We start from the raw sequence: 18,375 nt of genomic DNA on the forward strand, positions 1-18,375 counted from the left end.
TTCATTCCACCGAATGCAGCACCTTTCACACACCAGGCGGGTGTTTTCACATGTCTGCTTTCGCTCTGAGTCTCCTCTGGGTGTCTCTGTGTCGAGGCTTTCCAAGTGTCTTCTGAGCAGCTGCTGCCCCAGTGACATGAAACCGACCAGGGTTTGCAGAAGGCCCAGCTCCACGCCCCGCCCCAGACTGGTTTCACAGGGGACATGAGCTCTCGTGGCCATTGTCACCCGTTGACCTGACTTACAAGCTGAGCTGAGAAGCGGCTGCTCAGAGGCGTAGTGTATTAGTCTCCATCAGTGACTCCCCTCCGTCACCACGTGCCGCTGCTTCAGAACATCGCCACCCTGAAGGTACCCAAGGGTACCGAGCTGCCCTGCTGGGTGGGCTGTGTGCCCAGTCCCTGGGCGCTTCCTCCCATCGCGGGCAAAGGTGGGTCAGACGCATATTCTAGGCTTTCGCATGCCGATTCCATCAAGTGTCTAAATTTCTGTGACGTGGCATTATTCTCTAGGTTTCTCCCAGGTGAGTTCGGAAAGGGTTTCAGCATGAGCTTCTTCCCCCGTCGTCCATCTCCAGCGCATATGAGCCCCAGTACCTGAGAAGTCCTTCACTAAAGACGCCTGTTTCAACTTGACACAATCCAGCGCTTTTTCAAGGGACTTTGAGTAATGAACTTTTCTGTTTTGTTTTTCCCGTGGAATATGTCTGATTTTTTTCAAAAACTCCTTCACTAACATTGTATCAAACACCAGCTTGGAAACTGCCCCAGGGAGCACTCTCTTTGGATGGGAAATAAATGAATATAGAAAGAGGACTGGCTTTGGGGCTTAACACATCATCTATGCAGGCTTTGTAGAAATTTGACTCAAAAGTTTCCCTTCCTTATTGTTAAAGAGGATGCACAGAGGACGTATTTTTGGCTTGGACAATGCTTGTGGCCTGGACTGCCAGTTGCCATTCTAGGAGCAAACTGGAGATAAAGGAAACATTGAGATATGTTTTCCGTTGTCAGCAGAAAAAAGTATCCAGGGCTGGGAGCCAGGGCGGGGCGGGGAAGAAGGAAGGCAGATTTGGGACAGGAAGTGGGCATCCCAGCTGGGAGTGGGCGGCTGGTCTCAGACCAGGAGCTCTCGGCGCCAGTCCTGGGGGCCCTCAGATGGGTCTGTAGCCCTCATGTTACAGACTAGATCCCAGGTTACAGACAAAGAACTTGATGGCCCCAAGTCACACAGTGTCAGTGCCAGGCCCTGACCCACCACCCCCTGCTCTCTTCTAGGCATCATCCTTTTCAAGTTCTTTCCTACGCCCCCTGTTCCGTGGGGCCATAAAAATGACAACTGCCAAGTATTACGTGTTGACAGCATATACTAGGCAGGATGTTGATGCCTCACGTGCGTTAGCTTCCAGAGGGGTCTCTTCAAAGGGACCGGAAGCATGACTCCCTGCCCGACGCCCTCCAGTGGCCGGGAACACATTCCCGACTCCTGAGCCTGCCCTGGGAGGCTTGGCACACCTGCCTTATCACCGTGTCTCCCTCCCCCGAGGCCCACTAAAGGCTGCCTCCGGTGGGGGGGTCCTGCACTGGCTTTCCCCATTCCTTGGAACTCTCTTCCCCCAGATTGTTCAGCGTCCTCCTCGTTCAGGTCTCAGCTCAGATGGTGCTTCCTTAGGGAGGCCTTGTATTAGTTCCCTGGGCTGCCATGACAGATTTTCCAGTTGGGCAGCTTACACAACAGAAGTTGATTCTCTCACAGCTCTGGAGGCCGGAAGTCCGAGATGCAGGTGTCAGCAGGGTGGACTCCTTCTGAGGCTGGGAGGGGCCCCTGCTGTTCTCCCCCAGGGCCTGGTGTTGCTGGTCAGCTTTAGTGCCCCGTGGCTTGTAGATGCGTGACCCTGATCTCTGCCTTCATCTTCACATGACATTCTCCCTGAGTGCGTGTGTGTGTGTCCGACTGATGTCATAAAAGGGGAAATTTTTTTATAGAGATTAAGGAACCACCCTACTCCATTGTGACCTCATCTGAACTAATTACCTCTGCAATGACCCTATTCCCAAATAAGGTCACATTCTTAGGGCCTGGGGGTTCGGAGTTCCATGTCATGTTTTGGGGGAGCACAGCTCCACCCATAATAGGTATTTTCTGATTCTTGCCCCCGCCCGTCCTTCCCATCATGCCCTCTGCACTGATTTTATTGATGTTGTGATGCTTGATGGTCACCCGAACTTATTTTCTTTATTTGATTATTGTCCATCATCCCCCACTAGAGTATAAGGTCCCAAGAACAGGGACTGTGCCATCCATCTTTTCCACTGTCGTGTCTTCAGTGCTTAAGCAGTGCCAGGCACAAACTGTTCACTTACAGGAATGAGTGAATGAATGAATGAACGAATGACTGAAAACCAAGTCCTATGAAGCAGGTAACTCTTGTCACCCCCATTTACCACCCACACCAACCGAGATTTAGAGAAAACAAGAACAGAATAAAGGACAGTCTTTTGTGTATGATACGTGAAGCAGTTGCAGTTTCTGTCACTGAAATCTTGACTGGATTTAAATGACAAGTAATAGCAAGGCCTGCTATTAGGTTGGTGCAAAAGTAATTGCGTTTTTTTTTTTTTTTTTAATTGGGGAATATTGGGGAACAGTGTGTTTCTCCAGGGCCCATCAGCTCCAAGTCGTTGTCCTTCAATCTAGTTATGGAGGGTGCAGCTCAGCTCCAAGTTCAGTTGCCGTTTTCAACCTTAGTTGCAGGGCGCACAGCCCACCATCCCATGTGGGAATTGAACCGGCAACCTTGTTAAGAGCTCGCGCTCTAACCCACTGAGCCATCTGGCTGCAATTACTTTTGCATCAACCTAGTATTACTGCATTCTTAATGTTTTGAGAGTTTGTCAGATGGGACACATCTCATCTCGTTTTATTTTTATTTTTAATTTTATTATTTTTTTTAAGGAGGGCACAGCTCACGTGGCCCATGCGGGGATTAAACCCGCAAGCTTGGTGCTACCAGCGCCACGCTCTAACCCACTGAGCTAACTGGCCACCCTCACCTCGTTTGAGTTTTGCACATTCTCCAGTTAGTTTCTGCTAACTGCAAATATTCAGCCCTTTAGCCTGCAGGGTGCTCTCGTCTCACACCCGTCTCCATGTGGCCGAGCACGTGGTTTGTGTGAGACCGGGTGGGTCCGGTGGAGGATATGGCATGCATTGCGTACCAACTTCAAGTTTACCATCTAGGAAAGGAGTGGGGATCCAGGCCTGTCAGTGCTCGATTTCAAATCCTCTAGGAAGTGCAGGGACAAAGGTGAAAACCAGGAACAGGGGTTCCTGGAACAGCGCGGTGGCCTTAGAACTCATCTGGCTGAGAGCTCAGATGGAGGTCCATACCTTGTCGCAGCTCAGGGTTTTTAGCTCAGAATTGGTGAGCAGGTGCCTGTCCCTGGGGACTGTTGTCCCTGCGCTTTCTTTCCTCTTCCATGCACCTGCGTCCCTGAGGTCAGTGTCTGGTGACTCTCCCACCCTGCATTATGCTTGTCTGTATACAGACACCCAGAGGCAGGGGCCCTCAGGACGCGTGCCTGCACCTGAGAGGTGGTGGCTCCTCCCTTTGTCTTAGCTGTGGTTGGAGCCCTGGGGTCTCTATCCCCCAGGGGTCGTGGCCTGCTGGCTTGGCTGAGAACACAGATGCCTGTAAAGCCCCCAGGCCTCTCTGCAAGGTGCATGGCCTGCACTGGGGCGTCTGCGTCATGCAGCCCATCCCCTGGGCTGGCGTGTCCTGGCTTGCTCTGTGGCCCAGAGGCTCCCTTGACTTGCTTACCCTGCGAGGCTCAGAGTGTCTGCAGCTTATGCCCGAGGCCACTTGGAACTTTTGCAGAAGTCCTAATTGTCCTGCCTCACAGGGTGGTTGTGATGGCTAATGAGAGTGTGTGTTAGATGCTTAGAGCAGGGCCTGGCATACAGCAGGGCTCAGTGTGTGTTAGATATGGGCTGGATTTGCATCCGGGTCTATCTGACTTCAAACATGGGCTCTTTATGCTCGTCTGGTACCTTAAACATCTGTGTAATTCATGCATCGCACTGGCTGGAAATTCAGAAGCACACACACGGTGCTCCTCTCACCGGGTCCCCACACCCCTGCCTTTCCTTCCTGGAGGCCACCACTTGGAGCCATTTTTTGTGAACATCTAAGATACGCTGTCCTAAGGAAATGTGTGTGTAAAAGCGTTTTCCTCCCTGTACACGCGATAGCATTCTGCACTCAGTGTACCTTGCTCCTTACCTCTCTCCTTATCAGTATAGACAACACTTCCCCGTTCTTTTTTATGGCCGTGTGATGTTCCTTAGGGGGTTACCATGGGTGAGCTAGTCAGTCCCTCTTGACGGACTTTTCTTTCCTTCCTTCCTGTTCTCCTGCCTTCCTCCCGCCCTCCCGCCCTCCTTTCGCTGTGAGGCGGTGCACAGCAGATGCAACAGCAATTCTTAGCGATGGCTGTCCTTGTACTTCTACGTACATGCGAGTTCAGCTGAGATCAGTTCCCAGAAGTGGAGCTGCTGAACTAGAGAATGTGTGATTTAAAATCAAGATGGATATTACCGACTTGCTTCCTGTTGAGATGATTCGAATTTGGGAATTTGTATCCACCCCCCCGCCCCCAGCCATGTGTTTGAGTGTCTGTTTCCCCACAGCCTGGCTGACATAGTGTTTTATCGCTTTCTCACATTACAGCCAATCTGGTATACGAAAACTGGTATCTTAATGTAGTCATAACTTGCTTTTGTCTTATGTGTGACATTGAGCATTTTCTAATATATATGTTTGGAGCCATTTTTATTTCTTTTTCTGTGTTTATATCTGAACGTATTTTTATTTCTGTTGTGTTGTCTTTTTCTTATCAATTTGTAGGAGGGATTCATGTGTGAAAAAGTTAGCCATTTCTGATATGAGCTGCCAATATAATATACCATGTTCTTGATTAGGAAGATTCAATATCAAAATCAAACCATAAGCTTTCCCCAAATTGTCTCTTAAGTATAACTCATCCCCACTCCCAGTCCTATTCTAAAAGGCACGTAGAAAAAATAAATGAGTGTGACTGTCAGGAAGATTCTGAAAAAGAAGAATTAGGAGAGAGAACTAGCTTTTCTAGGTATTAAACCATATCATACAGCTACTGTCATGAAAACAATGTAGGGAAAAAAACAAAAACAAAAGCCATGTGGTATTGGTGCAAGACCGAACAAATTAATGGAAAGTTCAAAAAAAAAAAAAAAGCAAAATAAATATAGGAGTTAACATATGAAAGTGGTGGCATTTGGAAACAGTGGATAAAAGATGGATTATTAATAAATAGCCTTGGGACACTTAAGAACCCATCTGGAAAAAAATATACAGAGAAACATACCTCTTATCTTCCACCAAAATAAATTCCAGATGGAGCAAAGACTTAATTATAAAAATGCAAAACATAGAAATACTTGGAGTTGGATAATTAAAAAAATAATCTTGGGAGTGAAGAAACAAAAAATCAGAACATGATACATTGGAAATGTAGAAAAGTAAAGGTTTTCTGCTTGGCAAAGCCACCATTAGCCAAGAGAAAAGACGGCAAAGTGGGAGATGTTTAGCAGCTGTTAGCACCGCATGCTCTGGGTGCCTGTGCTTCCCAAAGCCCTTGTTCCTGCTGGGCTTGCTGGGTGGGGGTACGGTGTCAGGGCCCTCAGCTCAGGGAGCTCCAGCTGAGCTGATAGTGGGCTGCTGCGCTGGCAGCAAGCAGGACGGAAAGACCCAGAGTCCAGGGCCTCAGCGTGCTACGCGGCACTTCCCCACACAGTTATTCTCGGAAGGTGGCGTTCTGGTTGAAAACTTTGGGCTCCTCAGCTGGGATTTCAGAACCGCCTTCCCCTGGAGCCGTGGGCAAGACTGCACTGGAGGCGACCCTGTGGCTGTGGTGCTCCCAGGCCGACGCCTGCCTCTGCCCTGGGTGGGAGCAGACCTTTAGACCAATTCTCAGACCACACCGAGCCGTCCCAGCCCCTCTCCTGTCACCTCAGGGAAGGGTGGCTGCCCCAAAGAAAGCAAAGGGCCGAGGAACGCCTGTCCTGGAGTCAGAGGGACCTGGGGGTTTGTGTGTGGGGACCTGTCTCCCCAGCTTACTGTTTATACATCCCCCCACCCCCAGTTGTTTTGCCTCCCAGAATCTTCCTGCCTCAGCTCTGAGATGGCAACAACCACCTGTGCCTCCCAGGGACGTTATGTGGATTAGATGAAATAAGGCACGAAATGTGCTCAGCAGGACATCTGGGCGTCCTACACATCCCGGTGGTGCTGGTGGAGGTGATTATTAGGGTCGTGTTGGCGGAGAGCCAAACAGAGCGAGAGAGGCTTTACACTGAAGCTCAAGAAAATTCAGCCTCACATAAGGAATACAGTCCTAATTGCTGACATCTGTGCGGCATGCATGGCTCAGTTCACATGGGGACCTCGTGCCTGTCCCCTCCCTCGCTGCATGCTGGTGATGACTACAGGAAGGATGTCTCTTTGCCCTCACGCTGCAGGTGATGAAACAGGCTTACGGAGGGGAGGGAGGTGCCTTCCCCAGGGCTGGAGAGTCTGCCCTGCCCTCCGCACCTTTCTGCCTGGGGAGGGGCAGCACTGTGCCTGTGGAAGAGGAGAACTGGTCTGCGCGGAAAAGGGGGTGCCGAGGGCAGGAGGACTCTGTGGGTTTCCTCCTAGCCTGGGGACAGGATATTACCAAGCGGGGGACACCCCCATACACATATCCAGTCCAGACAGCTTTTGTTCCGTGACCTTTGATTCGCTTCTCTGTGCGGGTCTAGAGTGCCAGCCCTTTCCACGTTCCTTTTCTTTCTTCTTTTGAGCCTGTGGTTTGTGTTTTCCACTCAGGACGGGCCCGGACTGCTGCCCGGCACATGGCAGGAGCGTTTGGTTTCCGGCGCCCTGACTCCGGCCGCAGGCACTGCTGTGAACAGTATCAGGTTGGAAGCAGCCCATGTGGCCAAGCCTCCCAGGGTGGAGGGACTCATCTGGCAGATTGAGGGGTCTTTTGGACAGGCTTTTCTGGGGTGCTGGAAAGCAGCCACGGTGATGGTTTAGCTCTCTTCAAGATATCTGCCTTCTGATCCTAAGGGATGAGATAAATTCCTGTCGTCCTATTTCATCCTAATACTAAATTATCACTGAAAAAGAAAACACACCCAGCCCCATCCTGTTAAGTTACCTGCTGGGGTCCATTTGCTTTCATTTGCTCTCCTCCCCCACCCCTTTCCCGTCCTCACTTCCTTCATTTAAACACATGGGAGAAGGAAAAGCTGTGGGGACACTAGGTATGAGGGAAGTGACATGTTTCACCGTCTCTCACAGCTCATTGGCCAGAACTAGTCACGTGATCACACTCAGTAGCAAGGGAATCAGGAAGTACAGCCCCGCCATGTGTCCTGAAAGGTGCTGCTATACCCGTAATGACTACTATGCCCAGAATCCTCCCACTTTTAGGTTAGCATTTCCTTTCCAGCGTTGTCCACATGGTGTCAGATATGGTGTCACATGGTTGTGATATATGCACCCACGCCTGTCTCTGCTGGACCGCTTTGGGTCATCCCAGTAGCTCTTTAATATCCCCTGGTGTGGATGTGCCCGTCATGGCTTAGCCAGGCCCCCGTTTTGGGATGTGTACTCTGCGTCTTCTCCTTTGTTTATATGGCCTTAGTGAATCTCTCTGGGTCGGGAGTGGTTTCTGCCTGTTGATTTTTTCCTTAGTCCCAGCATCCCAGGAGTGGGCTTACTAGGTCAAGGGGCACGGACGTGTTTATCCTTTTAATCTGCGCTTGAATCTGGCTCCCTAGGACTGGACACAGGCCAGGGCTTTCTTAGCTCTTGAGAATTCAGGGTGAAGCCTGTTCTTAAGGAGCCGTACTTGCTGAGTGGGTGTAACTTCTCTGGCTCTTTGAAATAAATTCAGCTTGCAAGTTTCCAGAACTTGGGAGCTGCAAAGTACCTTCATCGTGAGACCATTTAGTCCACTTGGCCCCTTATCCTCCAGGGGAGAAAGGTTATCTACTCTTCCGCCCAGATTGCTGTTTCTTCTCATTAACCCGGTAATTGGACACCGGTTACTAAGAAATTGGGGAATTGAGTGAAGGAGCATTGGTGACAGCTCCCCTTCCCTGCCTGGGGCAGCGGCTGCGGGGGGAGGGGGGCCAGCCACACGTGACCTCTAGCTCCTGACCTCTCAGAGGGTCACTTTGAGGTCCCTTGGTAGTGAGAGTTGCGCTTGCCAGGGAAAGGCCTTCCGCCTGCTTTCCCTAAGCCATCTTTTGAAACCAGCCCCACCGAAAAGCACACAATGATGCTGCATTCTCCGAGGCCAGGCTCCCTGTTGAAGCCCGTCCATGAGGTGCCAGACCCAACTTTTCCTTCAAGAGAGACCTGCTTCTGTGTGGCGAAGCCTGTAAACATTGGAGGTGGCAGGTCTGTCCCCGATCCTCAGATCTGTGGAGAGTGCAGAGAATAAATCAGACCTATGCCACTTGCCTTAATCTGAGCTGTTTGGTCTGGACCTTGGTTGAGACCAAACTTCTGATCTCGTGACTTCCATTTGAAGTCACAGCTGAAAACACACCACTCCGGGGTGTGAATTGAGGAAAGGGGATGGAAGGAAAGCCCCAGGCACCCAGGACACCTTTCGGTCTAGAGATTAATTGTCTGGCATTGGCAGGAGAGAGACCTGGGTTCCCACGCAGCTGTAACTATGACCTTGGAAAAGTTCCTCAGCCTCCCTGTGACTCAGTGTCTTCATCTGCCCCTCATGCGCTAAGCGCTTGTTAGCTTAGTGTGTGGCCCAGTGAGAGTTTTATAAATGTTAATCATCATTAACAACGACAGTGAATTTTATTGTGGCAATAAACACTTCGAGGAGTCTAATATGAGCCAGTACAAGTGGCCGAGCTTTGCAAAACTCAAATTCGGGCCTGTACTTGAGCTCTTACTGACAGAAGTCAGGGACATTTCCGCTGGTCAGTAATGTGAATGGTAAGAATAAGGAAATAGAATAGCTGACGTTGATCGAGTGCATGATTAAGTAGGAAAAACATACCTCGTGTGTTTCTCCTTTACACTCACTTTCACACACTCAACACTTCTGACACCAGAGGTGTGGGAGTTTTTCTCACACCAGGCAATTCTGTGATGCCAGCTGGGTGTCCCACAGTGTAATGCAATTCTGACACTACCTACCTGGAGCTAGCGTTAGATGCCACAGGTTAAAGGCTCGGTCCCACAACACTGCCTCCCCCAGCCCCCTGCCAATCTCAAGTCCAGATCATTACTGGAACTTCTGAGCAACCAGCTGAAAACGGGAGGGTTTCCTCCGGTTCGATTAATTTGCTAGAGCGGCTCACAGAACTCAGGAAACTAACAGTTCACTTACTGTTTACCAGTTTATTAGAAAAGGGTATGAGAATGTGGGACAGGGTGCAGAGCGTCCGTGCTCTCTCGCAGCGAGCCGCTTACCTCCATGTGTTTCCCAAACCAGAAGTTCCCCGAACCCTGTACCTTTGGGATTTTTATGGTGGTTTCATCACATAGGCATGATCCGTGAGTGAACTCAATTTCCAGCCCCTGTCCCCTTCCTGGAGAATGGGGGTGGGACTGAAACCTTCTGATCATGGCTTGGTCTTTCTGGTGACCAGTCCCCATCCAGGAGCCCACCAAACTTTGCCTCACTAGATAGAACAAAAGCCGCTCCCATCACCCAGGAAATTCCAAGGGCTGGTTATTTGACAACTGTACTCGTTGGCTGGATCTTGTTAAGAGTAGATTTCAAGCCGTGAGACCATGGCAGGTTATTTAACCCTTGTGCCTCTCTCCTGGGTCCCCATGTCAAGCTGTTGTGAGAATTGAATGAGTTAACGTGTGTAAAGTGTTGAGAACAGAGCCCGGCACAGAGCGAGTGTGCAAGAGGTGAGCACTAGTGCTAGTAGGATTGAAACTGAGAGAGTGGAGACCACACAGGCTGGGCTACACCTGCCTGACTCCCACACTGGCTTCTCTTGCAGCCTTCAGAGCCGGGAAGACAGTTGCAGCCCGTTGGGCTGTTCAGGGAGGTGTAGATTGTTTCCAGCAGCCCGTGGCCTCTGCAGTCACATGATACTTTGCTTTTTCATCCAGAGAGGATGAGCAGCCCCCGACGTGGGGGTGGGAGTCAGTTTTCCTGAGTCCCCAGGCTCTCTGAGAAGCCCCAGGGATGGTTTTCCGTTTCTTTGCTATCTAGCTGGTTATTGAGCATGTCAGGGAGCCGTGTGGAAGTTTGAGAGGGAAGGGAGAGCTGGAAGTACAGCCTCGGGGACCCTCTGCCTCTGATCTCATCGCTGCTCACCCTTGCCTCGCCCCACCCCCTTCTCCCCTTTGGGGACGGTGTTAGCCACAGTGGGCTAACAGCTATTGCATACACCACCCAAGTTCTGGCTTAACACACTGAAGATGTAGGAGTTGTTCGTACCATACAGAAGCCCGCTCATGGAAGGTGTCTGGTCCCTAAGGCCTTGGCATCTTCTGTCGGGTACTCTGCCGCCTGCCTGCAGAGGAGGCATGAGAGAGGGGCCGTCACGGGCCACCCGTGCCCAGATGCCAGTCTGGGGTCAGTGCTATAGGACAAGCCCTTTTCTGCAGAGGTGGTAGTCTGCGGCACCCAAGCCATTTGGAATTGACAAATACAAGGTGTACGTGATGCCGACAAATTCTGTGTCCCTGCAGCCGCCCCTCTCCCTGGATCACACCTTCCTTCCCCACCCATCTCTGGAGGTCCCATTCGTCCCTCTCCATCCTCCATGGCTTGGCCTAGACACCTCCTCCTCCAGGAGGCTGTTTCTAACCCACGGAGCAAGAAGGTCACCCCGCTTCGCAGAACCTCCCTTCTAGTTGGTCTGCAAGGTTCACTTTGTTCTTTAAAGCATCCGTTGCATTTAACACACATTTGCCAAGTCTCACCTTGGGGGCCTGTGTTCTAGGTCCTGGGAATGCCAGGCTTCAGCCCTGGTCGTTGGGGTTCCCAAGGTCTTGTATAGGAGTCAGCATTAAAGAAATAACTTTATAATCTGAAGTTATGGTACAATCTTGGGGGGGTATGCAAAGGATCCTGGGGATATGGGGGAGACCAGGGAGCCCCTGATTCTTCCTGCTTGGGGTGGGGTGAGTTGAGAAGTCTGAAAAAGGATTGAACTTTTGAGTTGGGACTTGAAAAACAAGTGAGGGCTCAGTGTATGGACAGGGTCGCTGGGGGATGGAGCGGGAGGGGGACGTTCCAGGCAGAGGGCACATCATCCTGTAGGATCTGGCACAGCATGTGGCCGTGTCCCTTGCCTGAGTCTGCTTCCAGAGTGAACAGACATGCTCACACGGCTGCCTGAGAGGAGAGGGCAGGGCTGTCCCTGCCCGGCACCCTGGAGGTGCTTGTCCAGTTACTGAGGGGGCAAGCAGAAGCGTTGTCCTGAGCTCAGAGCCCTGCGTGGGCCGAATGTCCACCCTGTGTCACATCTGTAAACGGAATGTTCTAACGCACCAAAATGGTGCTGTGGGGGCACGGGAAACCTAACAGCATCCTCCCTGTGTGAACGGGGAAACTGAGGCACAGCACTGGACCCTGACCAAGTCTCTCTGTATCATAACCCAGCCTGCTCCAGCCCAGAAGCAGCTGAGCTGCGATGGGTTTCCAGGCATCTGCTTTGCCTGTCCTCCCTTCACCAGGTGGTGGGGACGAGAGTCACAACCTGGCTTGCCTTGGCTGCTGGCCTGGGCATCGTTGGGTTGCCCATTTCAAAGTTAGAGGTGACTTTGGGGCCGATGGGGTTTGCAGGCCTTTGTTTCAGCTCCTCCCGGCCCTCCCCCACCTCTAGTCAGCCTTGCTGCTTAGCCGCTGAGGGAACAGTGGGCCCTTGTTTCTCTGGTTTCTGTGCTCTGAGCGCTGCACAGACAGCATCCAGCATTGGCCGCCCAGAATGGCGTGACTTGGAAGCGAGGTTCCCGCAGACCTCTGCTGGCCACAGCGGGCGGCCCTTTCATTGAGACACCTTGTTACTCACTGAGGGGGACCAGTTAGACCCCTCCCATGGAATAGAACAGCAAGTCCCCGGGAAAGTTCCTTTTCCTGGGGGCAGAGTGGTCAGAAAAACAAAATGACACAATTGAGTGAGTTCACTTCCGCCTGAGCCCCTATTCCCACCCCATCTGGGAAATAAAGACTCTGAGGTGTGTCGCCCCACCCCCATTCCCTCCCAACGGTCCCCTCCTTTGAGGTGTGTCTCCCTTTAAACGTCCCTCCTCTGGGGCATCCTCCCTGAGGGTCCCCTTATGGTGTCCCCCCCCCCAGGCCCTCTGCAGGACCCTCCTGAGGTTTCCTGGGTTCTCAGGGGCCAGCTTGCTCCCCATGGTGCTCCTAGAGCCTGCCTGAGGCCCCTCCTGACGGAGAAGCCTGTCTCCTCCTTCCCAGCCCATGGGGAGAGACTGAAGCCCCCAGGAGGCATTAGCAGGGGGATCAAGGCTTGTCTCCCCCTGAGGAAAGCTGTGCTGGAGAGCCTTTTGGAGATGCCGACAGCTCCACTTAGGGCCTCAGCAAAGATGGAGTAGTGAGAGATGGCTGAGCGGGGACCAGACCAGGCCTGATGTGAGTCCCAAGTTGCTGTTACCGTGGAAGGGTTATACTGGCATAAAAATGCTTGGAAAATACACAAAGGAAGGTGGCTGGCTTCCAGGATTCAACTGTTTACCTTCAGTGGAGCAGCCAGGAACACGGAGAGCTTATTTTCCAAACAGCCCATGGTTGTCAGGTCTACGGGCTTTGGCTAATGCCAGGCAAGGACAAGGCAGGGCCATCTCTTCTGCCACCTCCTTCCCCAGACCCACTGGGACGCCACGGGACAGCTGGACGGCTCTCTTTGGAGATGTGCGTGCTGACGGTGATGGAGTTTGTGCCCAGCCCCAGGACGCACTGCCCAGCTCCGCTCGTGTGGCCTGACGCTCTTCCTCTTGGTCGTCTATCTTGGTCTGAAAGTATTGGCCTCTTGTTTGTGGAACCCCAGGGTACAGCAAAAGTGGGTTTGTGTCTGTGGCACCTTTTGAGAATTTGCTGTTCTTTGCCTGTATTACCATTTCTCACCGGCTTCTCTACCTTCTTCCAAATTCTGCTTCTTTCTGGGAAGTAGAGTTGGACGGGAATGTAATACCGAATCCACAAACAGAACGAGACAGTCCCTTGCAGTTTCCTGTTGTGATCGAAGGGGATACTGAGGCACAGGGGATGATGAGCTGGGCTTTTGCACAGCCCCAGGGCACCTGGCTGCCTGGCTGGGGGGCTGAGCCGATGGGTGTTGTGGTTGGCGTCTGTCCAAGCCCCAGCTAGGCCACTTTCTAGCTGTGTGGCCTTGCCTGGTCATTTCCCCATCTGGGCTTTTGGTGTCCTGGTCTGCGAAAGTGGGATTGAAAGTGGGATGTCATCCCCAGCTCCTGGGCTTGCTGTGAGGACAAGTGCTGCTTTCTTTCCCCGTCCAGGAGCCCTAGAAGAGCTGGTCGCCTTCTCAGCTGGTCTGCCTTTTGTTTTGTTTTGCACACAGGCTAGTCACCACGGCAAGGGAAATCTTCATTTGTGAGGTCCATGGATTTATTATTTTTTTAATAGGGGAAATCCCTTAACATCTTTCCTGGCAGACAACAAAAAAGAGGAGTTAAGGCTATCAGCAGGAAAGAGCTGGTACATTCTGAAGGTTTAACTGAAAAAGAGTTTAAATAAGGAAGACGACAAGGTCTGGGCAGGGTCACAGGAGCCAGCAGCAGGTGGTGAGGTACCCGGGAGTGGCGAGCTGTCGCCACCCCAGGCCTAAGGCGACAAAGAGAGGGTGGTACGGGAGCCCTAGAAACAGCAGTGGCCTGGGAGAGGGGGACTGGCTGCTGCCAGTAGTGTGGCGGGGGAGTGTGGACGGTTAGCAAACTCCCCGACTTCTCTCCTGCTCTCTCCCATCTTCTGCTGGCGCCGCCAGTTGGCCACATTCCGTCAAAAGCCACAGGACAGGCAGGTGGTTGTGGCTCTAGAGGACAGCTTCCCAGGGCATGGGCATCAGGATGGGGGCACTAAATAACAAGCACAGTTTCATATCTGGGTTTGCATTCCATCTCCACCGCTTTCTCACCACGAGACCCTTGGCCGGTTTCCGAAGTCTCTGTTCTCCATCCATCCTCCTCATCTGTGAAATCGCTTCTCATCGCTTGGTTGGAAAATAAAATGAAAAAAATGCGCGCTAACTTTTTAGCATGGTGCCTCCTAGAGCTGTTGTTCGTAGCTGTCATTGTGATTTCTTTACTAACAACTTTGAACCAGTCAGCCTTGAATCCCAGAGGGAGTCCCACTTGGGGGTGGGGCTGGTGGCCTCATCTGGCCTCTATTGAGGCCATCTGGGGGGTCAGCCAGGTGCCAGGCTGGCGCCTGCTGCCTCCAAAAGACCTGGCCTTGCAGGTGGTGGTGGCCGCGTGCCGGCCGGCAGACACCTGGCGGGTCAGGAAGCGTGGGGTCAGGCTGCCCCGACTGTTGGCAGGTGCTCCTGCCTGGGGGTCAGGTGATGCCGGCTGCCAGCCAGCAGCTCTGGCTCCCGCGGGCCTGAGCTTCCTAACCTTATGCTCTTGAAAAAATAAACACGTTCGTTGCTAGTGGAGCAGAGTGAACGATGCCTCACCGATCCCAGGCAGCCCTTGCTCCTTCACTGTTTCAGTGTCATAAGCCCCAACTTCAGTGTGAGGTACAAGCTGCTGGCCTCTCAAAGCAGCAGCTCCCAAGTTCATGGAGCTCATAGCTTTGCTGAGACTTTTGTGTGGTTTGCGGAGTGTCCTCTTGGATCTCAGTACAGATCTGGCCGTGTGACTTCACCTCATTGAGCCCTGCTTTCCTTTCCTGAAAAATGTATGTTGTTGGACATATGTGTTCAGTAAATGCTTTCTCTGTAAAGTGATTTCACAGCAGTGCTCGCCTGCCCTGTAGGTACTTGGTCACCTTGATTTCGTGTATGTGTCTTCTGTACCCCAAGGGCTTGGGGACAAAGAGGTACAAACACGGGGTCTGATCTGATGGAGTTGTAGGATCTTAGCGGGCTCATCTCGTGTGTCCTGTCTATGTCCCATGAGTGCCAGTTGTCCTGCTCCCTCTCTCAGTGCTCCAGGGACATGCGGGGGGAGGGGGATAGAATGGGACAGTGGACACAGGTGCTGAAGTTCTTCTCTGTGTCCGCCTCCCTCACAGCTGAACCTTAGCCAGCCAATCGAGGAGCAGGGCCCCCTGGATGTCATCATCCACAAGCTGACCGATGTCATCCTCGAAGCCGACCAGAACGACAGCCAGTCCCTGGAGCTGGTGCACAGGTTCCAGGTGAGTGAGTGAGGGCGGTGAGGAGGGAAGGCCCGGGAATGGCTCTGTGTGTTTCTGGCAGTGCCCTCCACAGCAGTGGCTCTGCCAGGCCAGGCACCGCCCTGCCAGGGCCTCCATCTCGTTGGGTGTGAAATGGGATTGAACCAGGGCATGCTTGGCACACCCCGCCCTCTACCTGTACAGACATGATTTACTCCTCAGGGCACTGCCGAGTCCAGATGTGGGCCCACATCCTCAGCGCGTGCACACACACACACACACACACCACACACGTGCACACATGCGCACACACACACACACCTGCACACACACACACACACGCACACGTGCACACACACAGCCACAGCCAGTGGTTCTGACTTGGCACAAGGGCTGGAACCTCTTGCCATGCTGGCAGAAAGGGGCACTTGAGGTCTTTTGACTTGGAACAGCTACATTGGGCCCCCGAGTCCTGCCTCAGTGGAGAACCCTTGTCTGTGCTCATTACTTCGACCCCCCCCCCCTCTGTGGGCCCCATTTCCCCCGCGGCCTGGGTCATGACCCCATGGTGACCCTCCTGCCCCCTTGGGAGGCGTGGCCTTTGCCACCACCTACTTGCCCTGTGTTTTCTCTGTTGTGGACAAGAATGTGACTCATTCCCCTGGAAAGTGGCTCCATGGTCATGAAAAACAAGATCATATTATCAGTGAAAATGCAACTGAAATAGAGGGCCTCCCTCGTGGGAGCGGACGCTTGAGCCAGCACTTTTCAGGGTGTGATAATTAGAGACCTGACCTCCCGTCTTTCTTGATCAGGACAAAGGGGACTGTCAGTGCCACACAGTAGCTAGCCCTCCTTCTGACAACCTTTTTTTCCTCCCCTGTGTTCAGGGACTGTGACCTCAGCCTCCCTTTCTCCACCGTGGCTCTCCCCTCCTGCGGACTCTGCCACTGATTCCCGCTTCTGCGTGTACGTGGCCCCAAATGCACTTAAGGCCTGTTTGTGGTCCTCTGCCTGGAGGAGGGTGTGCTGTCCCCGTGTGGTGCCCTCCAGCACCTTTGCCTTGCTAGCAGTCTGAGTGTCTCCCGACGGCTGGAAGCCATGGGGAAGAGGCGTGTTCGGGCTCCTCTGTGACCTCACCTAGCCTCGGTTTTCTTACTGTAAAAATGATGTTAGTGCCGGGAAATCCTCACACAACGTTGGGAGGAATAAGGGACACAATGCACATAAAGCGCTTCACACAGTGCTCTGGCCCCAGTGAGTAGTTAGTAGGAGGTCGATGCCATTTGATCACATGACCTCCCTCAGCCTTAGCTTCCTCTTCTGTAAAATGGGCATGCTGATTGTTCCTACTTTTCAGGGTGGGCACATTGCTTTGAGGAGTAGTGTTCTGGTACATTAAAGTGCCTAATGTTTGCCGAGTGCTTCCAGTTGCTCCTGCTCTGATGACTTCTGGTATGGCCACCATCATTGCTTATGTTCCTACTATCCTCTGAGATAAAGGACTACAGCCCCCAGCCAGCCCTGTGCCCTGGAACTTAGGGAACAACTACCCTCCGTGACTGCAATGCCCTCCTCCCCCCAAGCACACACACACACACACACACACACCCCTCACAGCGCATGGCAGGTGATCACTGAACAGTAAAGAGGAACGAGGTCCCCTGTGTTCCTGGTCTTGACAGAAAAGGTCACAGAGAGAACATGCCAGGGGGATATGGGGACGTATAGCATACGAGGTGTGATCAAAGAATATGGTGAATGTTTAAATTTTAAAAATTTATTATAGTGAAAGACACATTGCCATTAGTCCAACTTAAAATACTCCCCCTCGCTTCGAACACACTTATCCCATCGTTCTTGCCACTTTCGGAAGCAGCTCTAGAAGTCATCTTCTGTGAGTGTCTTTAGTTGTGCTGTCGTGGCTGCCTCCATGTCCTGAATCATTTTGACTTAGGGAAGAGCCAGAAGTTGCACGGTGCCAGATCTGGTAAATAAGGTGGATGAGGACACACTGTAATGATTTTATTTGACAGAAATTGACGTACCAGAAATGATGTGTGACACGGAGTGTTGTCATGATGGAGGATAATTTACGGCACACTTTAAAATACACCTTCTCTCAACCATAGCTCACACCCGACTGACTGCACAGAACAAATTGAAATCTGCCACACACTGTTACTAAGGTAGGACGTGCCACTTCTCATATTGAAGATCCCTGCCTTTCTGTTGGATGGCACTCGGCAGCAGCCTTCACCGTATTTTCTGATCACAACGGAAAGGCTCCGTGTCACACATCGCTTTTGGTACAGCAATTTCTGTCAAATAAAAACATTACGATGTGTCCTCATCCACCTTACTCATCTGATTTGATACCTTGCAACTTCTGGCTCTTCCCCAAAGTCAAAATGACCATGAAAGGTAAACATTTTGAATTGATTCAGGACATGGAGGCAGCCATGACAGTGCAACTAAAGACACTCATGAAAGAGGACTTCCAGAACTGCTTCAGAAAGTGGCAAGAGCTATGGGATAAGTGTGTTTGAGGTGAGGGGATGCATTTTGAGGGGGATTAATGGCAGTATCTTTTACTATAATAAATTTTCACCGTAAACATTCACTGTATTTTTTGATCATATCTTGTAAGGGTTTCAGCCACTGGGTGCTTTTCCCACGGAGGTCTTGGCTGGGTCCCTGGAGTCTGTCCCACCCAAGGCACACCTCCCCAAGCCAGTCCTCAGCTGACTGAAGTGACCTCAGGATAACCTTCCAGCCTTGGAATTTCTGGGATAAATTTTCACTGCAGTCTGTTCTGCATAAAGCCGGATATCTGATAAGGCTAGGACGTTTCCTCCTTTGTGAAAAGAACAATCCTTTGGGGAAAAGGGTGACAGGCTGCACTTTCCAGAGGCCCCAGGAATAGAGGAGACAGGCGGGGGCTGGTGTAGAGAAGGACCAAGGGTCGCCT

General features: G+C 52.0%; 1 protein-coding gene across 5 annotated transcripts in view; it reads left to right on the forward strand.

Annotated features, from left to right (window-relative positions):
- The window catches only part of ITPK1 (inositol-tetrakisphosphate 1-kinase), a 153,977-nt gene that overhangs the window by 74,133 nt on the left and 61,469 nt on the right, over positions 1-18,375 (forward strand). For 4 of the 5 annotated variants that reach the window (XM_074327023.1, XM_074327020.1, XM_019745416.2 and 1 more), the window contains one exon: positions 15,300-15,425. Coding sequence is in view for 3 of the 5 variants with exons in the window: in XM_074327020.1 (XP_074183121.1) it covers positions 15,300-15,425 (126 nt within the window). In the remaining 2 variants the exon portion in view is untranslated. Of the gene's footprint in view, positions 1-12,713; positions 12,960-15,299; positions 15,426-18,375 lie in introns of those variants that run through there. The other variant, XM_074327021.1, reaches the window with a different exon arrangement.

The sequence above is a fragment of the Rhinolophus sinicus genome, linkage group LG03 (assembly GCF_036562045.2).
Source record: "Rhinolophus sinicus isolate RSC01 linkage group LG03, ASM3656204v1, whole genome shotgun sequence".
Taxonomy (NCBI): Eukaryota; Metazoa; Chordata; class Mammalia; order Chiroptera; family Rhinolophidae; genus Rhinolophus; species Rhinolophus sinicus.